The sequence below is a fragment of the Oncorhynchus masou genome, chromosome 31, assembly GCF_036934945.1.
Source record: "Oncorhynchus masou masou isolate Uvic2021 chromosome 31, UVic_Omas_1.1, whole genome shotgun sequence".
Taxonomy (NCBI): Eukaryota; Metazoa; Chordata; class Actinopteri; order Salmoniformes; family Salmonidae; genus Oncorhynchus; species Oncorhynchus masou.
Window position 1 is genome coordinate 93,034,538 of NC_088242.1, and position 19,314 is coordinate 93,053,851.

The following is a 19,314-nucleotide window of genomic DNA, read 5'->3' on the forward strand; positions in this document are numbered from 1 at the left end:
ATCAAACTAAGCATTGTCTGAATTGCTACGCATTATTAGAACTCAGTTGAAGAGTAGAAGGCTTTAACCTCCTCAACTTGCTAATGGGAAACTAATCGTCTGTTTCCTCTTAATCTATTTTAAGATGATCTGTTCATTACTTACTGCCTGATCCTCCTTCGGATGATCTTGAACATGAACAAGGTCAACTCCTTTGGACTTCATAACTCCTTTGGACTTCATAAGGGAAACTTTTCAATGTGGCAAGGTTGTTTAAGCGTTTAGGAGACTGGGGACGTGAGGTTAATACCATTCCTGGTTTTAATGTTATGAAAATGGCAATGAGTTATGCTCGAGATATTAGGTAGTCATGACGACATGATACAAAGTAAATTCTGCTGCATAACTATTGGCTGTAAGAGATCATCCTTTAAACATGCACCTAAGTGTTCATCTACACAGCTGTTTGTTTAGTCATACTTGAAAGTGACAATGGCCACTAAACATGATGAGGGACATAGTTGTGGTCCAACAGCCAGTTTAGATCATTATAGTCGGGCAAACCAAAAAATTATCCTGACAAGCGCCATCGAGAGTTTATAGTCAATCCCTCATATACATGACATGAGGAATCACTATAAATTGACAATAGTTTCAGTGGTAAACCATCTAGGTAGAAAGAGCAGACACTCTGAGCTATCCAATCAGGACCAAGACTACTGCTACTGGTAAACCATCTAGGTAGAAGGAGCAGACGCTCTGAGCTATCCAATCAGGACCAAGACTACTGCTACTGGTAAAACTCTCTCCGCAGACGCTGTGAGTAAGACCTTTAAACAGGTCAACATTCACAAGGCCGCAGGGCAAGACGGATTACCAGGACGTGTACTCTGAGGTTGTGCTGACCAACTGGCAAGTGTCTTCACTGTCATTTTCAACCTCTCCCAGTCTGTAATAACAACATGTTTCAAGCAGACCAACATAGTCCTTGTGCCCAAGAACACTAATGTAACCCGCCTAAATTACTACCAACCCCAGTGTACCTGAGTCAAGTGACACTCTTTCAGGAGTGTGGGGACAGGGGACAGTCTGCTCTACATCCACCTGGATCAGCTCGGTCTCGTCCGTCGTCTTCTTCCGGTGAGGCATGTTCTTAGGCCCGTCCCCACGTGACAACAGAGGGCTCTTCTTGTCCTGCTTGCTGTTCCTTCTCTCTCCGGGCTCGCTGAGGTCCAATAGGTCCAATGTGGAGGACAGAACTGGAGGGAAAAATCACACTATAGTGAACAGAAATATAAACGCAACATGTAAAGTGTTGGTCCCATGTTTCATGAGCTGAAATATAAGATCCCAGAAAGCTTATTTCTCTCAAATATTGTCCACAAAATTGTTTACATCCCTGTTAGTGAGCATTTATCCTAATCCATCAACCTGACAGGTGTGGCATATCAGGAATCTGGTTAAATTATGATCATTACACATGTGCACGTTGTGTGGGGACAATAAAAGCACACTCTAAAATGTGCATTTTTTTCACACAACACATCTGCCACAGATGTATCAAGTTTTGCGGGTGTGTGCAATTAGCATGCTGACTGCAGTAATGTCCACCAGAGCTGTTGCCAGAGAATTTCATGTTCATTTCTCTACCATAAGCCGCCTCCAATGTTGTTTAGAGAATTTGGCTGTACGTCCAACCTGCCTCAAAACCTCAGACCACATGTAACCACGTCAGCCCAGGACCTCCGGCTTCTTCACCTGAGGGATCGTCTGAGACCAGCCAACCGGACATCTGATGAAACTGAGGAGTATTTCTATCTGTAATAAAGCCCTTGTGGGGAAAAACTCATTCTGATTGGCTGAGCCATGCTCCCCAGTGGGAGGGCCTGGCTCCCAAGTGGGTGGGCCTATGCCCTCCCAGGCCAAACCATGGCTGAGAACCTGCCCAGTCATGTGAAATCCATAGATTAGGGCTTAATTAATTAATTTCAATTGACTGATTTCCTTATATGAACTGTAACTCAGTAAAATCTTTGAAATTGTTGCTTTTATATCTTTGTTCAGTATAGTTTAGCTTCTTGGTAGATCAGTTCAAATCTTTGCTTTACAGAGACTCATCTTCCTTAAAGCTGTCAAGACAAACCTAATTAACGTTCCTCAACAGACTTGTGACTCTGAAATTAGTGACTCACTGAGGGATTCATTACGAGACGTAACTTTTCACGTCATTGTTGATTTACACACATTTTTTATTTGCAACTCTGGAAAACAATCAGTAACATTTCGCTGCACATTGTTGAGCGAATTCCTTGTCACGGGTATTATTTCCATCGGTTGCTCCCTGGTTAGGTACTTCCAGGAGTTTCTCTACCTCACTGAAGATCTAAGTATACTTTGATGGCCAGACTGGGGACAGCTAAGGCAGCCCTGGCGGAGCTTTTCTGTTTGGTAAATTAAGCAATTTAATCCCAGACCATCAGACCGGTAAGGACAAGGACAGGGACCCTTTTTTTAATGGTAAAGGCTTTTTTTGTCCATGTTCATTTAACCACAGCCTGTAGTATGAGAATGAAAACGCCCTTCCCACCTTCATAATGATGTCTTGATAGTCAGGTTTCATTTTGATAAAGGTAGCGGCGGCAGGTATTCTAACGGTTAACAGCGTTGGGCCAGTAACTGAAAGGGCACTGGTTTGAATCCCCGAACCAACTAGGTGAAAAAGCAGTCCGTGGCCTTGTGCAAGGCACTTAACCCTAACTGCTCTGGATAAGAGCGTCTACTAAAATTGTAATAGTTTAATTAACTACCAAGTCAAGGGGCATCTCAGATGAAATCTCAATTTATTGGAGTAAATTAATTTACATTGTGAGTATATTACCATGTTGAGTTATTTAACCCTTGTTTTACCAGGTAAGTTGACTGAGAACACATTCTCATTAACAGCAATAGTTACAGGTGAGAGGAGGGGGATAATGGGCCAATTTTAAACTGAGGATGATTAGGTGGCCATGATGGTATGAAGGCCAGATTGGGAATGGGATCTTTAGAGAACACAGAGGGTCAGGACACCCGTTTAATGTCCCATCCGAAAGATGGCTATTTAAAAAAAAAGTACCTTAATTTAACTGGGAAAGTCAGTTAAGAACAAATTCTTATTTACAATGACTGCCTAGGAACAGTGGGTTATAACTGCCTTGTTCAGAGGCAGACCAACAGATTTCTACCTTGTCAACTCTGGGATTTGATATAGCAACCGTTCAGTTATTATCCCAACGTTCTAACCACTAGGCTACCTGCATAGATAGATTTAACAGATTAAAACAAATAAAGGCTAGTTTATTGTCAGGTAATAGCTGAATTGCAGTGTGTGAAGAACACATAATAATGTCCATGTAGTTCCTTTTGTAATGCACAATTTTGTGTATTAAACTGTGGCTTTTTTTTTGCATTTGTTAAACCTAGTTTGTTAGCGTAAAAGTGTGAGGGAGTATAAAACGCTATCTTAATACAGTCATACATGTTTTTATTTATGCTTCTGTTCTTTTGCTCACCAGTATTTCTACTTGCACATCATCATCTGCTCACTTATCACTCCAGTGTTAATTTGCTAAATTATAATTACTTCACTACTATGGCCTATTTATTGCCTACCTCCTCATGCCATTTGCACACACTGTATATATATATATTTTTCTATTGTGTTATTGACTGTATGTTTGTTTATTCCATGTAACTCTGTGTTGTTGTTTGTGTTGCACTGCTTTGCTTTATCTTGGCCAGGTCGCAGTTGTAAATGAGAACTTGTTCTCAACTAGCCTACCTGTAAGAGCTAGCATTATATTGCTGTGATTTCCCTCACCATACAACTGGGCTCCTGAGTGGTGCAGCGGTCTAAGGCAATGCATCTCAGTGCAAGAGGCTACACTACAGTCCCTGGTTTAAATCCAGGCTATATCACATCTGGCTATGATTGGGACCTTGCACAATTGACCCAGTGTTGTTGGGGTAGACTGTCATTGTAAATAAGAATTTGTTTTTAAACTGACTTGCCTAGTTAAATAAAGGATAAATTACAGACATGATCAGCCTCTGCTGTGTGCACACATATCTCTGTCAATAACAATTGCAGTGTGTGAAGAACACATAATAATGTCCGCATAGGTCCTTTTGTAAATAACACACTGCTGTTTTATGATAAATGAATGGGATGCTCCTCTGAATGTTATCTGAAGGTAATTAGTGTGTGCTGTTCCTTGATATCTCTGTGCTCCTCAAATTAGGAATGCAATTATTAATCAGAGGAAGGGCTTGTGGGAGATGGAGACGTCGCCTGTTATCTGTGTCAGGAGAAAAGCCATGTCCTGAAAGAAACCAAGATGGTTGACCTTGAGTCTACTTGAGATGACCTTGAGGCTACTTGAGATGATGAGGTTTTCTCCAAATAGTCTTGCCAGCTGGAAGGCATATTTGACGTGTATTGTGTGTATGTATACGAAGGATAGTATACCGTTTCTATCTTAGTGTTCTGAGCTTCGCTATTGAGTCATTGAATTGACTGAGTCAACATTGTCATGGACATGTTAAAGTTTCTATTTCAGTTGTTGACATGGTCTGTTGGATTTTGTGGTCAGTTCACTTTTAGTGAAGATACGTGTACATCCTATCTGAACATGTAATATCTCAGGTACAACGTTCTTTATTGCAGTCTATTGTGGTCAGGTAAAGTCATGTTTGTGTAAATCGTTTTTAAAAATGTGCAATAATATCCACATGGCAGTCATTGACACTGAAATACAGTACATGGATATTGCATTGATAAATAGACAATAAAACACAAGTTAAAAATATAAGCGAAAAACATGACAATATTTACATCATTAACGTTTGGTGATTCTCAAGAGAACAATGACGTCTCAGTGGATCTTTCGCAAGATAGGTTTTTTTTTCTAGCCTATTGGAAATAAAAATGTCCATTGGTATTGTCAAGAGTTGAGAATTTGTGTTAGACTTTTGTATCGTGACAGCTCAACCTGTGAATATTACTGACAAGCGAGTCACTGTTGTTTCCTATGTTTCACTCTCTACGGAGCCACTGACCTTCGGTTGGGAGCCGATCGTCTAAATGACTCATTTTAAATCATCCTAATCTACTCTGTGTGACGACACAGCAGGGAATCAGACCGCCGTAACTCCTGACATTAGCTAGAACAACTGACACAAAAAAAGTCCATGCTTTTAGTTCCAGTACTTTCGTCGACACACTAATAACAGAATGAACTGGTTGTGTCTGTATACTAAATAATCTCATACACTGAGACTGAAAACTATATACTAAATAATCTCAGACACTGAGACTGAAAACTATATACTAAATAATCTCAGACACTGAGACTGAAAACTATATACTAAATAATCTCAGACACTGAGACTGAAAACTATATACTAAATAATCTCATACACTGAGACTGAAAACTATATACTAAATAATCTCAGACACTGAGACTGAAAACTATATACTAAATAATCTCAGACACTGAGACTGGAAACTATATACTAAATAATCTCAGACACTGAGACTGAAAACTATATACTAAATAATCTCAGACACTGAGACTGGAAACTATATACTAAATAATCTCAGACACTGAGACTGGAAACTATATACTAAATAATCTCAGACACTGAGACTGAAAACTATATTCCTAATAATCTCAGACACTGAGACTGAAAACTATATACTAAATAATCTCAGACACTGAGACTGAAAACTATATACTAAATAATCTCAGACACTGAGACTGAAAACGAGTAGCATGTGGTGGCCTCTCACCCTATTGGATCAAACAGTAGGCTCTGACAGTAGGCAGGACAAGGTTCATCTATAAACTATCCCTTTATAGAGATTATATTTAATCATTTTTTTGTTTGTTGTTTTTTTGACTATTGTCGTTGTTGTTTAAGGTCTCATTAATAACGTGGTAAAAACTGAATTGGTAATCTGCTACATGAGCTTCATTCTGTGACAGTGTCCATACGGCTACCGTGCAACATTGCTGCGGTATGTTGTCAGAACTTTGTATTATGCATTGAGTAGAGTAAATATTGATGACCACGCTGAAACAATAATACAATTCCCCTGATGTAACTTTAAAGTAGTCCTCTATGACATTAACTTCAGTCAACTAGTGTTACTCCCTTTCACATACAGACCCTGTTACCAAAAAAAACAGATATGAGGTCTGTGAAAATGGAGCTCTGTTTTTCCAGGTAAATTCATTAACAGTTCCATTGTTAATTTGATTTATTTCACCTTTAGTTAACCAGGTAGGCCAGTTGAGAACAAGTTCTCATGTACAACTGCGACCTGGCCAAGATAAAGCAAAGCAGTGCGACTAAAACAACAACACAGAGTTACACATAAACAAACATACAGTCAATAACACAATAGAACAATCTATATACAGTATAGTGTGTGCAAAATAAGTAAGGAGGTAAGGCAATAAATAAGTCATAGTGGCTAAGTAATTACAATTTAGCAATTTACACTGGAGGGATAGATGTGCAGATGAGGTTGTGCAGTAGAAATACGGGCGAGTAAAAGAGCAGAAAAAAAAACTAGAAACTAAATATGGGGATGAGGTAGGTAGTTTGTTGGATGGGCTATTTACAGATGGGCTGTGTACAGCTGCAGCGATCGGTATGCTGCTCTGACAGCTGATGCTTAAAGTTAGTGAGGGGGTTTAACAGCTCTCTTATTTGAATTGCAAACAGCCCCCCCCATGGTTAAACAACACACCACCCCTCACAAATTTCTGGTTCAAACTGATATGTATAAAGGGGGTATACATGCAAGAAAGTTGTAAATAAGGGTCTGTTTGAAAAGGGGTCATATCAACATGGCTTTATTGTTATTATTATTATTATGTCTGAAATAGGTCATCATGTTATGAAACGCCAATGGCCAATGCATGAAGGGGCTACGACAGTCGTCGGGGCTGGGTAGACAGAGAGGAGAGGGAGGTCAGTGGAGGTACCTGCTGTGTTCGAAGTCACTAGGCGGGCAGCGCCATGGCACTTGGTCTCACAGAGAAAGTCGTCGATGGAGGGGCTTAGCAGGGGGCGGCTCTCTTGTTGCTCACTCACCAGCTGCAAGTGCAAACAGACGACACTGCTTAACATCACACACAAATTATGCCCTTTTGGCCATTTTCCTGGAAATGTCAACGTGACCGAGACATTATGATAACAAGTAGTGATGTGTCACTTCATTGGCCATTTCAAACAGTGCATCATGTAATTCAAACAAAGTGATGACACAACCTGACGTGACCTACCAATCCCCCACTAATTAACGAGTGTTCTGTTTTACCCTTTAAGTGCTGACCACATTGCCCACGTTGACCACATACATGTCATTCAATAATTCCATCCAAACTTCTGGTGCGCGTCAACAAGTGTCTGCGTAGCCAGGTGCTAAAATAGAACTTGATTGTATTTTTTACACTTGATGCGCTGCAAGTTCCGCCTCTCCCATCTCCTCATTGGTTATTAGGAGCATATAGAGTACCCATGTGGGTTATTGGAAGATGAACTGAGGTCCACACTCCAGTCCAGTTGGTGGTGGTAATGCACCTTAAAGTTGGTTGCCAACTGCTATATAAAGTCCACAGAAGAAGAAGACTGAAGGAGGAGAGATGACTAGAAATTAACTAGGTTTCCCCTTTCATCTGTGTATTAATTGTCAGAGTAGAGAACTCACAATTTTGTGTGACTCAAAATGTGTCAGAATTCTACAAAGATCCAGAAAAAAATGACATCCCCCCCCAGTAAAATAACAACATAAATGTTTATATCCCAGGACAAATTATCTAGCAACAGCAAGCTAGCTAGAATGTTTCATGCATTTCGACTTGTCCCAAAATCAATATAGTTGGTTCAGAGTTTGTTTTGATATTTCAACTTGAGTCTCCTGATCGCGTCTGGACAAAATCAATATGCGTGCGATGGCAAATGCATATGCTCTGTCTCGTCAGCATGTTGGGCTCAGTTGAATGCTAGCTCTGTGAATCCTTCATCTGCCTCTCCCAGTGTTCTATCCAGACTAGCTGAGGAGTCTAACCTCTCCCAGTGTTCTATCCAGACTAGCTGAGGAGTCTAACCTCTCCCAGTGTTCTATCCAGACTAGCTGAGGACTCTAACCTCTCCCAGTGTTCTATCCAGACTAGCTGAGGAGTCTAATCTCTCCCAGTGTTCTATCCAGACTAGCTGAGGAGTCTAACCTCTCCCAGTGTTCTATCCAGTCTAGCTGAGGAGTCTAATCTCTCCCAGTGTTCTATTCAGACTAGCTAAAGAGACTAATCTCTCCCAGTGTTCTATCCAGTCTAGCTGAGGAGTCTAATCTCTCCCAGTGTTCTATCCAGACTAGCTGAGGAGTCTAATCTCTCCCAGTGTTCTATCCAGACTAGCTGAGGAGTCTAACCTCTCCCAGTGTTCTATCCAGACTAGCTGAGGAGTCTAATCTCTCCCAGTGTTCGATCCAGTCTAGCTGAGGAGACTAACCACTCCCAGTGTTCTATCCAGTCTAGCTGAGGAGACGAATCTCTCCCAGTGTTCTATCCAGACTAGCTGAGGAGTCTAATCTCTCCCAGTGTTCTATCCAGTCTAGCTGAGGAGTCTAATATCTCCCAGTGTTCTATCCAGTCTAGCTGAGGAGACGAATCTCTCCCAGTGTTCTATCCAGACTAGCTGAGGAGTCTAATCTCTACCAGTGTTCTATCCAGTCTAGCTGAGGAGTCTAATCTCTCCCAGTGTTCTATCCAGACTAGCTGAGGAGTCTAATATCTCCCAGTGTTCTATCCAGTCTAGCTGAGGAGACTAACCTCTCCCAGTGTTCTATCCAGACTAGCTGAGGAGACTAATCTCTCCCAGTGTTCTATCCAGACTAGCTGAGGAGTCTAATCTCTCCCAGTGTTCTATCCAGTCTAGCTGAGGAGATTAACCTCTCCCAGTGCTCTATCCAGACTAGCTGAGGAGTCTAACCTCTCCCAGTGTTCTATCCAGACTAGCTGAGGAGTCTAATCTCTCCCAGTGTTCTATCCAGTCTAGCTGAGGAGACTAACCACTCCCAGTGTTCTATCCAGTCTAGCTGAGGAGACGAATCTCTCCCAGTGTTCTATCCAGACTAGCTGAGGAGTCTAATCTCTCCCAGGGTTCTATCCAGTCTAGCTGAGGAGACTAATCTCTCCCAGTGTTCTATCCAGACTAGCTGAGGAGTCTAACCTCTCCCAGTGTTCTATCTAGTCTAGCTGAGGAGACTAACAGTGTTCTATCCAGACTAGCTGAGGAGACTAACCTCTCCCAGTGTTCTATTCAGACTAGCTAAAGAGACTAATCTCTCCCAGTGTTCTATCCAGACTAGCTGAGGAGTCTAACCTCTCCCAGTGTCCTATCCAGACTAGCTGAGGAGACTAATCTCTCCCAGTGTTCTATCCAGACTAGCTGAGGAGACTAACCTCTCCCAGTGTACTATCCAAACTAGCTGAGGAAGATACTTACTGGGTGTGTCCCCAAGTGTAATTGCTCAGCCATTAGCAGTTGTTTATCTCAGTTCCCAAACACATGCTGAAGTTAATCACCTTGCCTGTGAGGCATCCTGGACTGTCGCTGTAGGTTTGCCAACACTGCTGTGGCATAGGTTACATCCCATCCATTATAATTACCCCTGAAGTAGTTGCTCTAGTGACAAAACTGATTCAAAATATGGATTTGTTTTGATATAAAAATGCTGTCGAAGAGGAAACATGACATTTGCCATCCCTGATCTCCAGAGCAAATGTTTTTCATGCAGAAACTTAATGATACAAAAGTTGAATAACAGATGCACATCCAGGTGTGTTTAGCAGGTGCTGGAGTTGTAGGTGAACTCATGAACAATAAAAAGGACAACCCCATATCCCAGCTGGGGTTGGAAGGCCCTATACATAGGGGCAGTGCTCAGTGACATCACTTCCTGAAGCAGGAAGTAAAAACATATAACATAGGTTCACAATATCAACATTCAATATATAAAAATATATAATCATACATGACGAATGTGATCAATATTTACAGTCAAAAGTTTGAACACACCTACTCATTCAAGTGTTTTTCTTTATTTTTTCTATTTTCTACATTGTAGAATAATAGTGAAGACATCAAAACTATGAAATAACACATGGAATCATGTAGTAACCAAATAAGTGTTAAACAAATTAAAATCTATTTTATATTTGAGATTCTTCAAAATAGCCACCTTTGCCTTGATGACAGCTCTGCACACTCTTGGCATTCTCTCAACCAGCTTCATGAGGAATGCTTTTCCTACAGTCTTGAAGGAGTTCACACATATACTGAGCACTTGTTGGCTCCTTTTCCTTCACTCTGTGGTCCAACTCATCCCAAACCATCTAAATTGGGTTGAGGTCAGGTGATTGTGGAAGCCAGGTCATCTGATGCAGCACTCCATCACTCTCCTTGGTCAAATAAGCCTTACACAGCCTGGAGGTGTGTTTTGGGTCATTGTCCTGTTGGAAGAAAAAAAATGATAGTCCCAATAAGCGCAAACCAGATGGGATGGCATATCCCTACAGAATGCGGTGGTAGCCATGCTGGTTAAGTGTGCCTTGAATTCTAAATAAATCGCTGACAGTGTCACCAGCAAAACCAGCCCCACACCATCACACCTCCTCCTCCATGCTTCACGTTTGGAACCACACATGCAGAGATCATCCGTTCACCCACTCTGCGTCTCACAAATACATGGTGGTTGGAACCAAAAATCTCCAATTTGAACTCCAGACCAAATTACAAATTTCCACTGTCTAATGTCAATTGCTCGTGTTTCTTGGCCTAAGCAAGTCTCTTCTTCTTATTGGTGTCCTTTAGTAGTGGTTTCTTTGCAGCAATTCGACCATGAATGCCTGATTCACACAGTCTCCTCTGAACAGTTGATGTTGAGATGTGCCTGTTACTTGAACTCTGTGAAGCATTTATTTGGGATACAATTTCTGAGGCTGGTATCTCTAATGAACTTATCCTCTGCAGCAGAGGTAACTCTGGGTCTTCCTTTCCTGTGGCGGTCCTCATGAGAGACAGTTTCATCATAGTGCTTGATGGTTTTGCGACTGCACTTGAAAAAATGTTCAAAGTTCTTGAGATTTTTCGTATTGACTGAGCTTCATGTCTTAAAGTAATGATGTACTGTTGTTACTCTTTGCTTATTTGAGCTGTTCTTGCCATTATATGGACTTGGTCTTTTACCAAATAGGGCTAGCTCTGTATACCCCCCTACCTTGTCACAACACAACTGATTGGCTCAAACGCATTAAGAATGAAAGAAATTCCATAAATTAACTTTTAAGAAGGCTCATCTGATAATTGAAATGCATTCCAGGTGACTACCTCGTGATGCTGGTTAAGAGAATGCCAAGAGTGTGCAAAGCTGTCATCAAGGTGAAGGGTGGCTATTTGAAGAATCTCAAATATGAAATATTTTTTGGTTACTACATGTGTTATTTCATAGTTTTGATGTCTTCACTATTATTTGGCAATGTAGAAAATTGTAAAAAGAAAGAAAAACCCTTGAATGAGGTGTTCTGAAACTATTGACCGGTAGTGTGTGTATATATATATATATATATATATATATATATATATATATATATATATATATATATATATATATATATATATATATATATATAGTTGAAGTCGGAAGTTTACATACACTTAGGTTGGAGTCATTAATACTTGTATTTAAACCACACCACAAATTTCTTGTTAACAAACTATAGTTTTGGCAAGTCGGTTTAGGACATCTACATTGTGCATGACACAAGTAATTTTTCCAAGAATTGTTTACAGACAGATTATTTAACTTATAATTCACTGTATCACAATTCCAGTGGGTCAGATGTTAACATACACTAAGTTGACTGTGCCTTTAAACAGCTTGGAAAATTCCAGAAAATTATGTCATGGCTTTCGAAGCTTCTGATAGGCTAATTGACATCATTTGAGTCAATTGGAGGTGTACCTGTGGATGTATTTCAAGGCCAACCTTCAAACTCAGTGCCTCTTTGCTTGACACCATGGGAAAATCAGCCAAGACCTCAGAAAAATAATTGTAGACCTCCACAAGTCCTTGGGAGCAATTTCCAAATGCCTGAAGTTTTATCTGTACAAACAATAATACACAAGTATAAACACCATGGGACCATGCAGCCATCATACCGCTCAGGATGGAGACGCGTTCGTTCTCCTGGAGATGAACGTACTTTGGGGCGACAAGTGCAAATCAATACCAGAACAACAGCAAAGGACCTTGTGAAGATGCTGGAGGAAACAGGTACAAAAGTATCTATATCCACAGTTAAACGAGTCCTATGTCGACATAACCTGAAAGGCCGCTCAACAAGGAAGAAGTCACAGCTCCAAAACTGCCATAAAAAAACCCAGACGACGGTTTGCAACTGCACATGGGGACAAAGATCGTACTTTTTGGAGAAATGTCCTCTGGTCTGATGAAACACAAATAGAACTGTTTGGCCATAATGACCATCATTATGTTTGGAGGAAAAAGGAGGAGGCTTGCAAGCTGAAGAACACCATCCCAACTGTGAAGCACGGGGCTGGCAGCATCATGTTGTGGGGGTGCTTATCTGCAGGACAGACTGGTTCACTTCACAATATAGATGGCATCACGAGGGAGGAAAATTATGTGGATATTTTATTTATTTTTATTTATTTCACCTTTATTTAACCAGGTAGGCAAGTAGAGAACAAGTTCTCATTTACAATTGCGACCTGGCCAAGATAAAGCAAAGCAGTTCGACACTTACAACGACACAGAGTTACACATGGAGTAAAACAAACATACAGTCAATAATACAGTATAAACAAGTCTATATACGATGTGAGTAAATGAGGTGAGATAAGGGAGGTAAAGGCAAAAAAAAGGCCATGGTGGCGAAGTAAATATAATATAGCAAGTAAAACACTGGAATGGTAGATTTGCAATGGAAGAATGTGCAAAGTAGAAATAAAAATAATGGGGTGCAAAGGAGCAAAATAAATAAATAAATTAAATACAGTAGGGAAAGAGGTAGTTGTTTGGGCTAAAATATAGGTGGGCTATGTACAGGTGCAGTAATCTGTGAGCTGCTCTGACAGTTGGTGCTTAAAGCTTGTGAGGGAGATAAGTGTTTCCAGTTTCAGAGATTTTTGCAGTTAGTTCCAGTCATTGGCAGCAGAGAACTGGAAGGAGAGGCGGCCAAAGAAAGAATTGGTTTTGGGGGTGACTAGAGAGATATACCTGCTGGAGCGTGTGCTACAGGTGGGAGATGCTATGGTGACCAGCGAGCTGAGATAAGGGGGGACTTTACCTAGCAGGGTCTTGTAGATGACAATATATTGAAGCAACATCTCAAGACATCAGTCAGGAAGTTAAAGCTTGGTCGCAAATGGGTCTTCCAAATGGCAAGCATACTTCCAAAGTTGTGGCAAAATGGCTTAAGGACAACAAAGTCAAGGTATTGGAATGAAAAAGTTTGTGTGAGCAAGGAGGCCTACAAACCTGACTCAGTTACACCAGCTCTGTCAGGAGGAATGGGCCAAAATGCACTTAACTTTTTGTGGAAAGCTTGTGGAAGGCTACCTGAAACATTTGACCCATGTTGAACAAAGGCAATGCTACCAAATACTAATTGAGTGTATGTAAACTTCTGACCCACTGGGAATGTGATGAAAGAAATAAAAGCTGAAGTAAATAATTTACTCTACTACTATTCTGACATTTCACATTCTTAAAATAAAGTGTTGATCCTAACTGACCTAAGACGGGGAATTTTTACCAAGATTAAATGTCAGGAATTGTGAAAAACTGAGTTTAAATGTATTTGGCTAAGGTGTGTGTAAACTTCCGACTTCAACTGTATATATATATACACTGCTCAAAAAAATAAAGGGAACACTTAAACAACACAATGTAACTCCAAGTCAATCACACTTCTGTGAAATCAAACTGTCCACTTAGGAAGCAACACCTATTGACAATAAATTTCACATGCTGTTGTGCAAATGGAATAGACAACAGGTAGAAATTATAGGCAATTAGCAAGACACCCCCAATAAAGGAGTGTTACTGCAGGTGGTGACCACAGACCACTTCTCAGTTCATATGCTTCCTGGCTGATGTTTTGGTCACTTTTGAATGCTGGCGGTGCTTTCACTCTCATGGTAGCATGAGACGGAGTCTACAACCCACACAAGTGGCTCAGGTAGTGCAGCCCATCCACGATGGCACATCAATGTGAGCTGTAGCAAGAAGGTTTGCTGTGTCTGTCAGCGTAGTGTCCAGAGCATGGAGGCGCTACCAGGAGACAGGCCAGTACATCAGGAGACGTGGAGGAGGCCGTAGGAGGGCAACAACCCAGCAGCAGGACCGCTACCTCCGCCTTTGTGCAAGGAGGAGCAGGAGGAGCACTGCCAGAGCCCTGCAAAATGACCTCCAGCAGGCCACAAATGTGCATGTGTCTGCTCAAACGGTCAGAAACAGACTCCATGAGGGTGGTATGAGGGCCAGACATCCACAGGTGGGGGTTGTGCTTACAGCCCAACACCGTGCAGGACGTTTGGCATTTGCCAGAGAACACCAAGATTGGCAAATTCGCCACTGGCGCCCTGTGCTTTTCACAGATGAAAGCAGGTTCACACTGAGCACATGTGACAGACGTGACAGAGTCTGGAGATGCCGTGGAGAACGTTCTGCTGACTGCAACATCCTCCAGCATGACCGGTTTGGCGGTAGGTCAGTCATGGTGTGGGGTGGCATTTCTTTGGGGGGCTGCACATCCCTCCATGTACTCGCCAGAGGTAGCGAGGTACTGAGATCCTCAGACCCCTTGTGAGACCATATGCTGGTGCGGTTGGCCCTGGGTTCCTCCTAATGCAAGACAATGTTAGAGCTCATGTGGCTGGAGTGTGTCAGCAGGACATTACATCAAAGTTGGATCAGCCTGTAGTGTGGTTTGCCACTTTAAATTTTGAGTGTGACTCCAAATCAGACCTCCATGGGTTGATACATTTGATTTCCATTGATAATTTCTGTGTGATTTTGTTGTCAGCACATTCAACTATGTAAAGAAAAAAGTATTTAATAAGAATATTTCATTCATTCAGATCTAGGATGTGTTATTTTAGTGTTCCCTTTATTTTTTTGAGCAGTGTATATATGATAGACAATTTTCAATTAGGGTAAAAACAAGAGAATAGTTTGGACATTTTGGAACTTTAAAAACGTTTTTAAGTCAAACTCCTCATTAAGGCCAAGAGTAGATAATGTGTTGAGCCTGTGGATCCAGAAAGTGTCCCTTTGAAGAAGTTTCCTCTCAATGTCCCCTCCCTGTGTGACATCTTGAAGATTTCTATTCCAATGCATCTCAGAGAGCTAATAGGATGTGAGAATCTTAATGATGGCACTAAAATATGTATTACTAGCCATGAGGTTGCACACAGCCTGCCATACGCTTGATATGAAAGGTGATGCCCACGGCTTCATGATCCGTCTGTATGTGCTCAATGTGTGGCTCTAACAATGACAGATGTTCCCGCAACTATATTTTCTGGGAATTAATGATGTGGCTGTTTTATTAGCCATTACGGCCAAATTGAAAACAAAAACTTTTACCCCTTTTTAGACAACTTGGACATTATCCAATTATGGTTACGGTTATGAAAAGTGTCACATACGTTTACATTTTATGTTTGCTGAGGAGAACCATTTGAGTTCAAAGATGCTGGAACTGTAATAGCTAAGTGTTGCACGGAGGCACCTCCAGCCAGGATTTCATGATCGATGGTTTTATATTGGATGCCTTACTCTATTTCACCCTCTAAACCTCAAAGCGTATCTTCCTACAGTATATTTGCAAGCAGAATATGGGCCCTTAATGAGAAAAGTGAATCATTTCGGAGCCCCCGTCACTTAATTAGATGATCTCCACTTATTCAATTAAAAAAGGCGCCTCTCTTTTGGCAAAAAATATAAAAAGATTGCTGACATTAATGGGAATTATTAAAGGGACAGACCTCATGACAACCGATGGCTCAGAGAAGCACTGAGAGAAGCCCTGCCGGGCCATTATAGACATGCGGGACACAGAATAACAAACTGCTCTGTTTATTGCTTATTCATCATTATAAACTCGGTGGTTCGAGCCCTGAATGCTGATTGGCTGACAGCCGTAGTTTATCAGGTTGCCATTCCTGTAATATAACAATGTTGGGTGAATCAGTGCTACCTCAGGCCATGCAAGAGTTATATTCTTGTTATGTCACCAGTCAGCTCCTGATGAAATCAAGTGGACATTTTTCAAATATCAAACTTTAAGCTTAGTGTAGGCAATGGCTAGCGAAGTAATCGCACAAGCAATCGCAACATACTGTTAAACAGATTTCAAAATGGCAGGCATTTCATCCCTCTCTCTGGTATTGTCAGTTTGATCATAGTTTGTTCCCGTGTTCATTGAAGAGAGAAGAGAAAGGCAGGCATTTCATTCATTCACCATTGTCATTATTGTTGGTCAGACCACCAGTGTATTTTCATGACCTGACCATGTGAGTGACATATACAGGGTGGTCCTAAGGCAGGGTTGTCAAATTCATTCCATGGAGGGCGTAGTGTCTGCTGGTTTCTGTCTTTTTCCTTTTAATTAAGACCTAGATAACCGGGTGAGGGGAGCTCCTAACCTTAATTGATCAATTACGTTTGACACATGTCCTACACTAAAAAAAACGAGGGGTTCAACAAGGGTTCTTCTAAGATCCTGAAAGACCCCCAAAAGGTTATTTCAAGAACCCCATAGGAGGTGGGGGTCATCAAGTTGGTGCAAATCTTTCTAGAACAGAAAATGGACACAATTCAATGGATATCGATCAACAAAGAGGTTAAAATATGTTGGCTATAAGAATATGTTGAAGACTTGCTGTTTTGTGTTCAGATGACTGAACTGCTCACTTTTGTGTCAGTGTCTGCAGGTATACAGACGAGGAGGCATACAAAGGTATGTCAATTGGTATTGGTATGTTATGCAGATCACATGTACCATCCTCCTCCCTGACCTCTTCAATGAATATCCCATAGGCCTCTACATTATGTGGTATGTGCATGAAAACCATACAGGCTTTTTCATTAACATTTTCCACAAAATCTAAAGTATGAATACTGTTGTGTGCATGTTTTGTTAATCATCTGTATAATTACTATTTTGGGGGGGGGATTCACAGACTTCACCCTCCCTACACCTCTGATGAATATAACAGGAAACCTGTTCAATCAACATGCACTGCAAAATCATTCTGGCTATGGATACAGAGAAGATCAACACATTACCATCCACACGCCAGAGGATATACACATGGGACTTGGGGCTCTGCTGGGAGTTTACCTCATATTTAGAATGTTTTTATTCCGCTTTGCCACTAAAATCATAATAAACACTGACAATTAAAAAAATGGTGCTATTGTTGTCATTGTTATGTGTATTTTTATTATTAATCATAAGGGAGGGGTTAGTTAAAAAATGTACCCCAAAAGGTTATTTGAGGATCCATTAAAAGGGGTTCTTTGAAGAAGGAGAAGGGGTTCCCCATCCGTTTCAATGTGAAGAACCCCTAAAGAGTAGTCCAGAAACCTTTTCTTTTTCGAGTGTAGTGTGTCCATGATGGAAGCTATTGGAAAGATGTGTCCATCATGTAGACCCTGGGACTTCCCTGTAGATGTCACTCACACAGTCAGGTGAAGGCTAGCGGCACATGTAAATACCCTGTGCACACATCGTAGGAAGCCCTTCGAGACCCGGGATATAAAGGCCAATGGCAAATTAAATCCATTCAAAGTTTAAATTCCATTCATGGATGCATGTGCCAGTGTAACTTCTGACAACACTTTCAACTTTGCCGACGGTGATCAGTGGGGAACATCTGTCGGTGAATAACGATTTATTTCCGTCACATTTGCGTAATGTTCGCAGAGGACAAGCATTATGTGATGCATTATGGAGAGACGGCTCGTGAAACTCCATGATGTTCACATGATGAAGGTAGCCTTCCTTCAATGCCTCCCATCTATTTAGAGTCAAATAAGACAAATTGCGGTGCCAGGATGCAGGATGCAGGATGCAGGCCAAAAACCTTGTCTGTAGACGAGTGTGCGTCGTCAGGTGGATCATCACTAACTGTAGCTCTTAATGGGATTCCTAATCCTTCCTTTCCCTTGACAGAATAGTGTAATTTAAGGTCAGTTTTCACACAGAGGGGTTTCGCAATTAAATTCCCTGACATTTTGAATTGATGAGATAACATACCAATTATGAACTAATTGGATATGGGGTCTCCCTCACACTACTGAATTATATTGTGCTACGTTTTATGGGTTAAGTACGTAGCCCATTGAGACATAAAGAGATAAATAATTGACATCACTAAGAGCCCTATTGAATGAAAGTTGGTAACTAACTTTCCAGTATGAATCGGTTTTCTTGCTAGTCACACATGTACGTTGGACGCATTCACACAGTGAAACAAAAATAACCCAAATGTCTTATCGATTCAAGAAAATGCTTTCATACATATTTTATTTCTTATTTCTATTTAATATGTGTTTTTGTTCTACCTTCTGTTATTTTTGTGTGCTACATTGATATCGATTACTGCATTGTTGGGTTTAGAGCTTACCATGAAAGGCATTTCACAGTACTGGAAACTTTTATCCAGGAACCCTGTTAGGCCTATTCGTTTTTCATATTCAGCTTCAAGTTTTATCTCTCATACAGTGCCTTGCGAAAGTATTTGGCCCCCTTGAACTTTGCGACCTTTTGCCACAATTCAGGCTTCAAACATAAAGATATAAAACTGTATTTTTTTGTGAAGAATCAACAACAAGTGGGACACAATCATGAAGTGGAACGACATTTATTGGATATTTCAAACTTTTTTAACAAATCTAAAACTGAAAAATTGGGCGTGCAAAATTATTCAGCCCCCTTAAGTTAATACTTTGTAGCGCCACCTTTTGCTGCGATTACAGCTGTAAGTCGCTTGGGGTATGTCTCTATGAGTTTCGCATATCGAGAGACTGAAATTTTTTCCCATTCCTCCTTGCAAAACAGCTTGAGCTCAGTGAGGTTGGATGGAGAGCATTTGTGAACAGCAGTTTTCAGTTCTTTCCACAGATTCTCGATTGGATTCAGGTCTGGACTTTGACTTGGCCATTCTAACACCTGGATATGTTTATTTTTG

At 41.0% G+C, this 19,314-nt stretch overlaps 1 protein-coding gene across 1 annotated transcript in view; it reads right to left on the reverse strand.

The window, feature by feature from the left end:
- pex5la (peroxisomal biogenesis factor 5-like a) overlaps window positions 1-19,314 on the reverse strand; it is a 167,515-nt gene that overhangs the window by 63,784 nt on the left and 84,417 nt on the right. The window contains exons 3-4 of the mRNA XM_064953049.1: window positions 7,014-7,125; window positions 1,023-1,238 (exon numbers count right to left, since the gene is read on the reverse strand). Coding sequence (XP_064809121.1) covers window positions 1,023-1,238; window positions 7,014-7,125 — 328 coding nt within the window. The remainder of the gene's footprint in view (window positions 1-1,022; window positions 1,239-7,013; window positions 7,126-19,314) is intronic.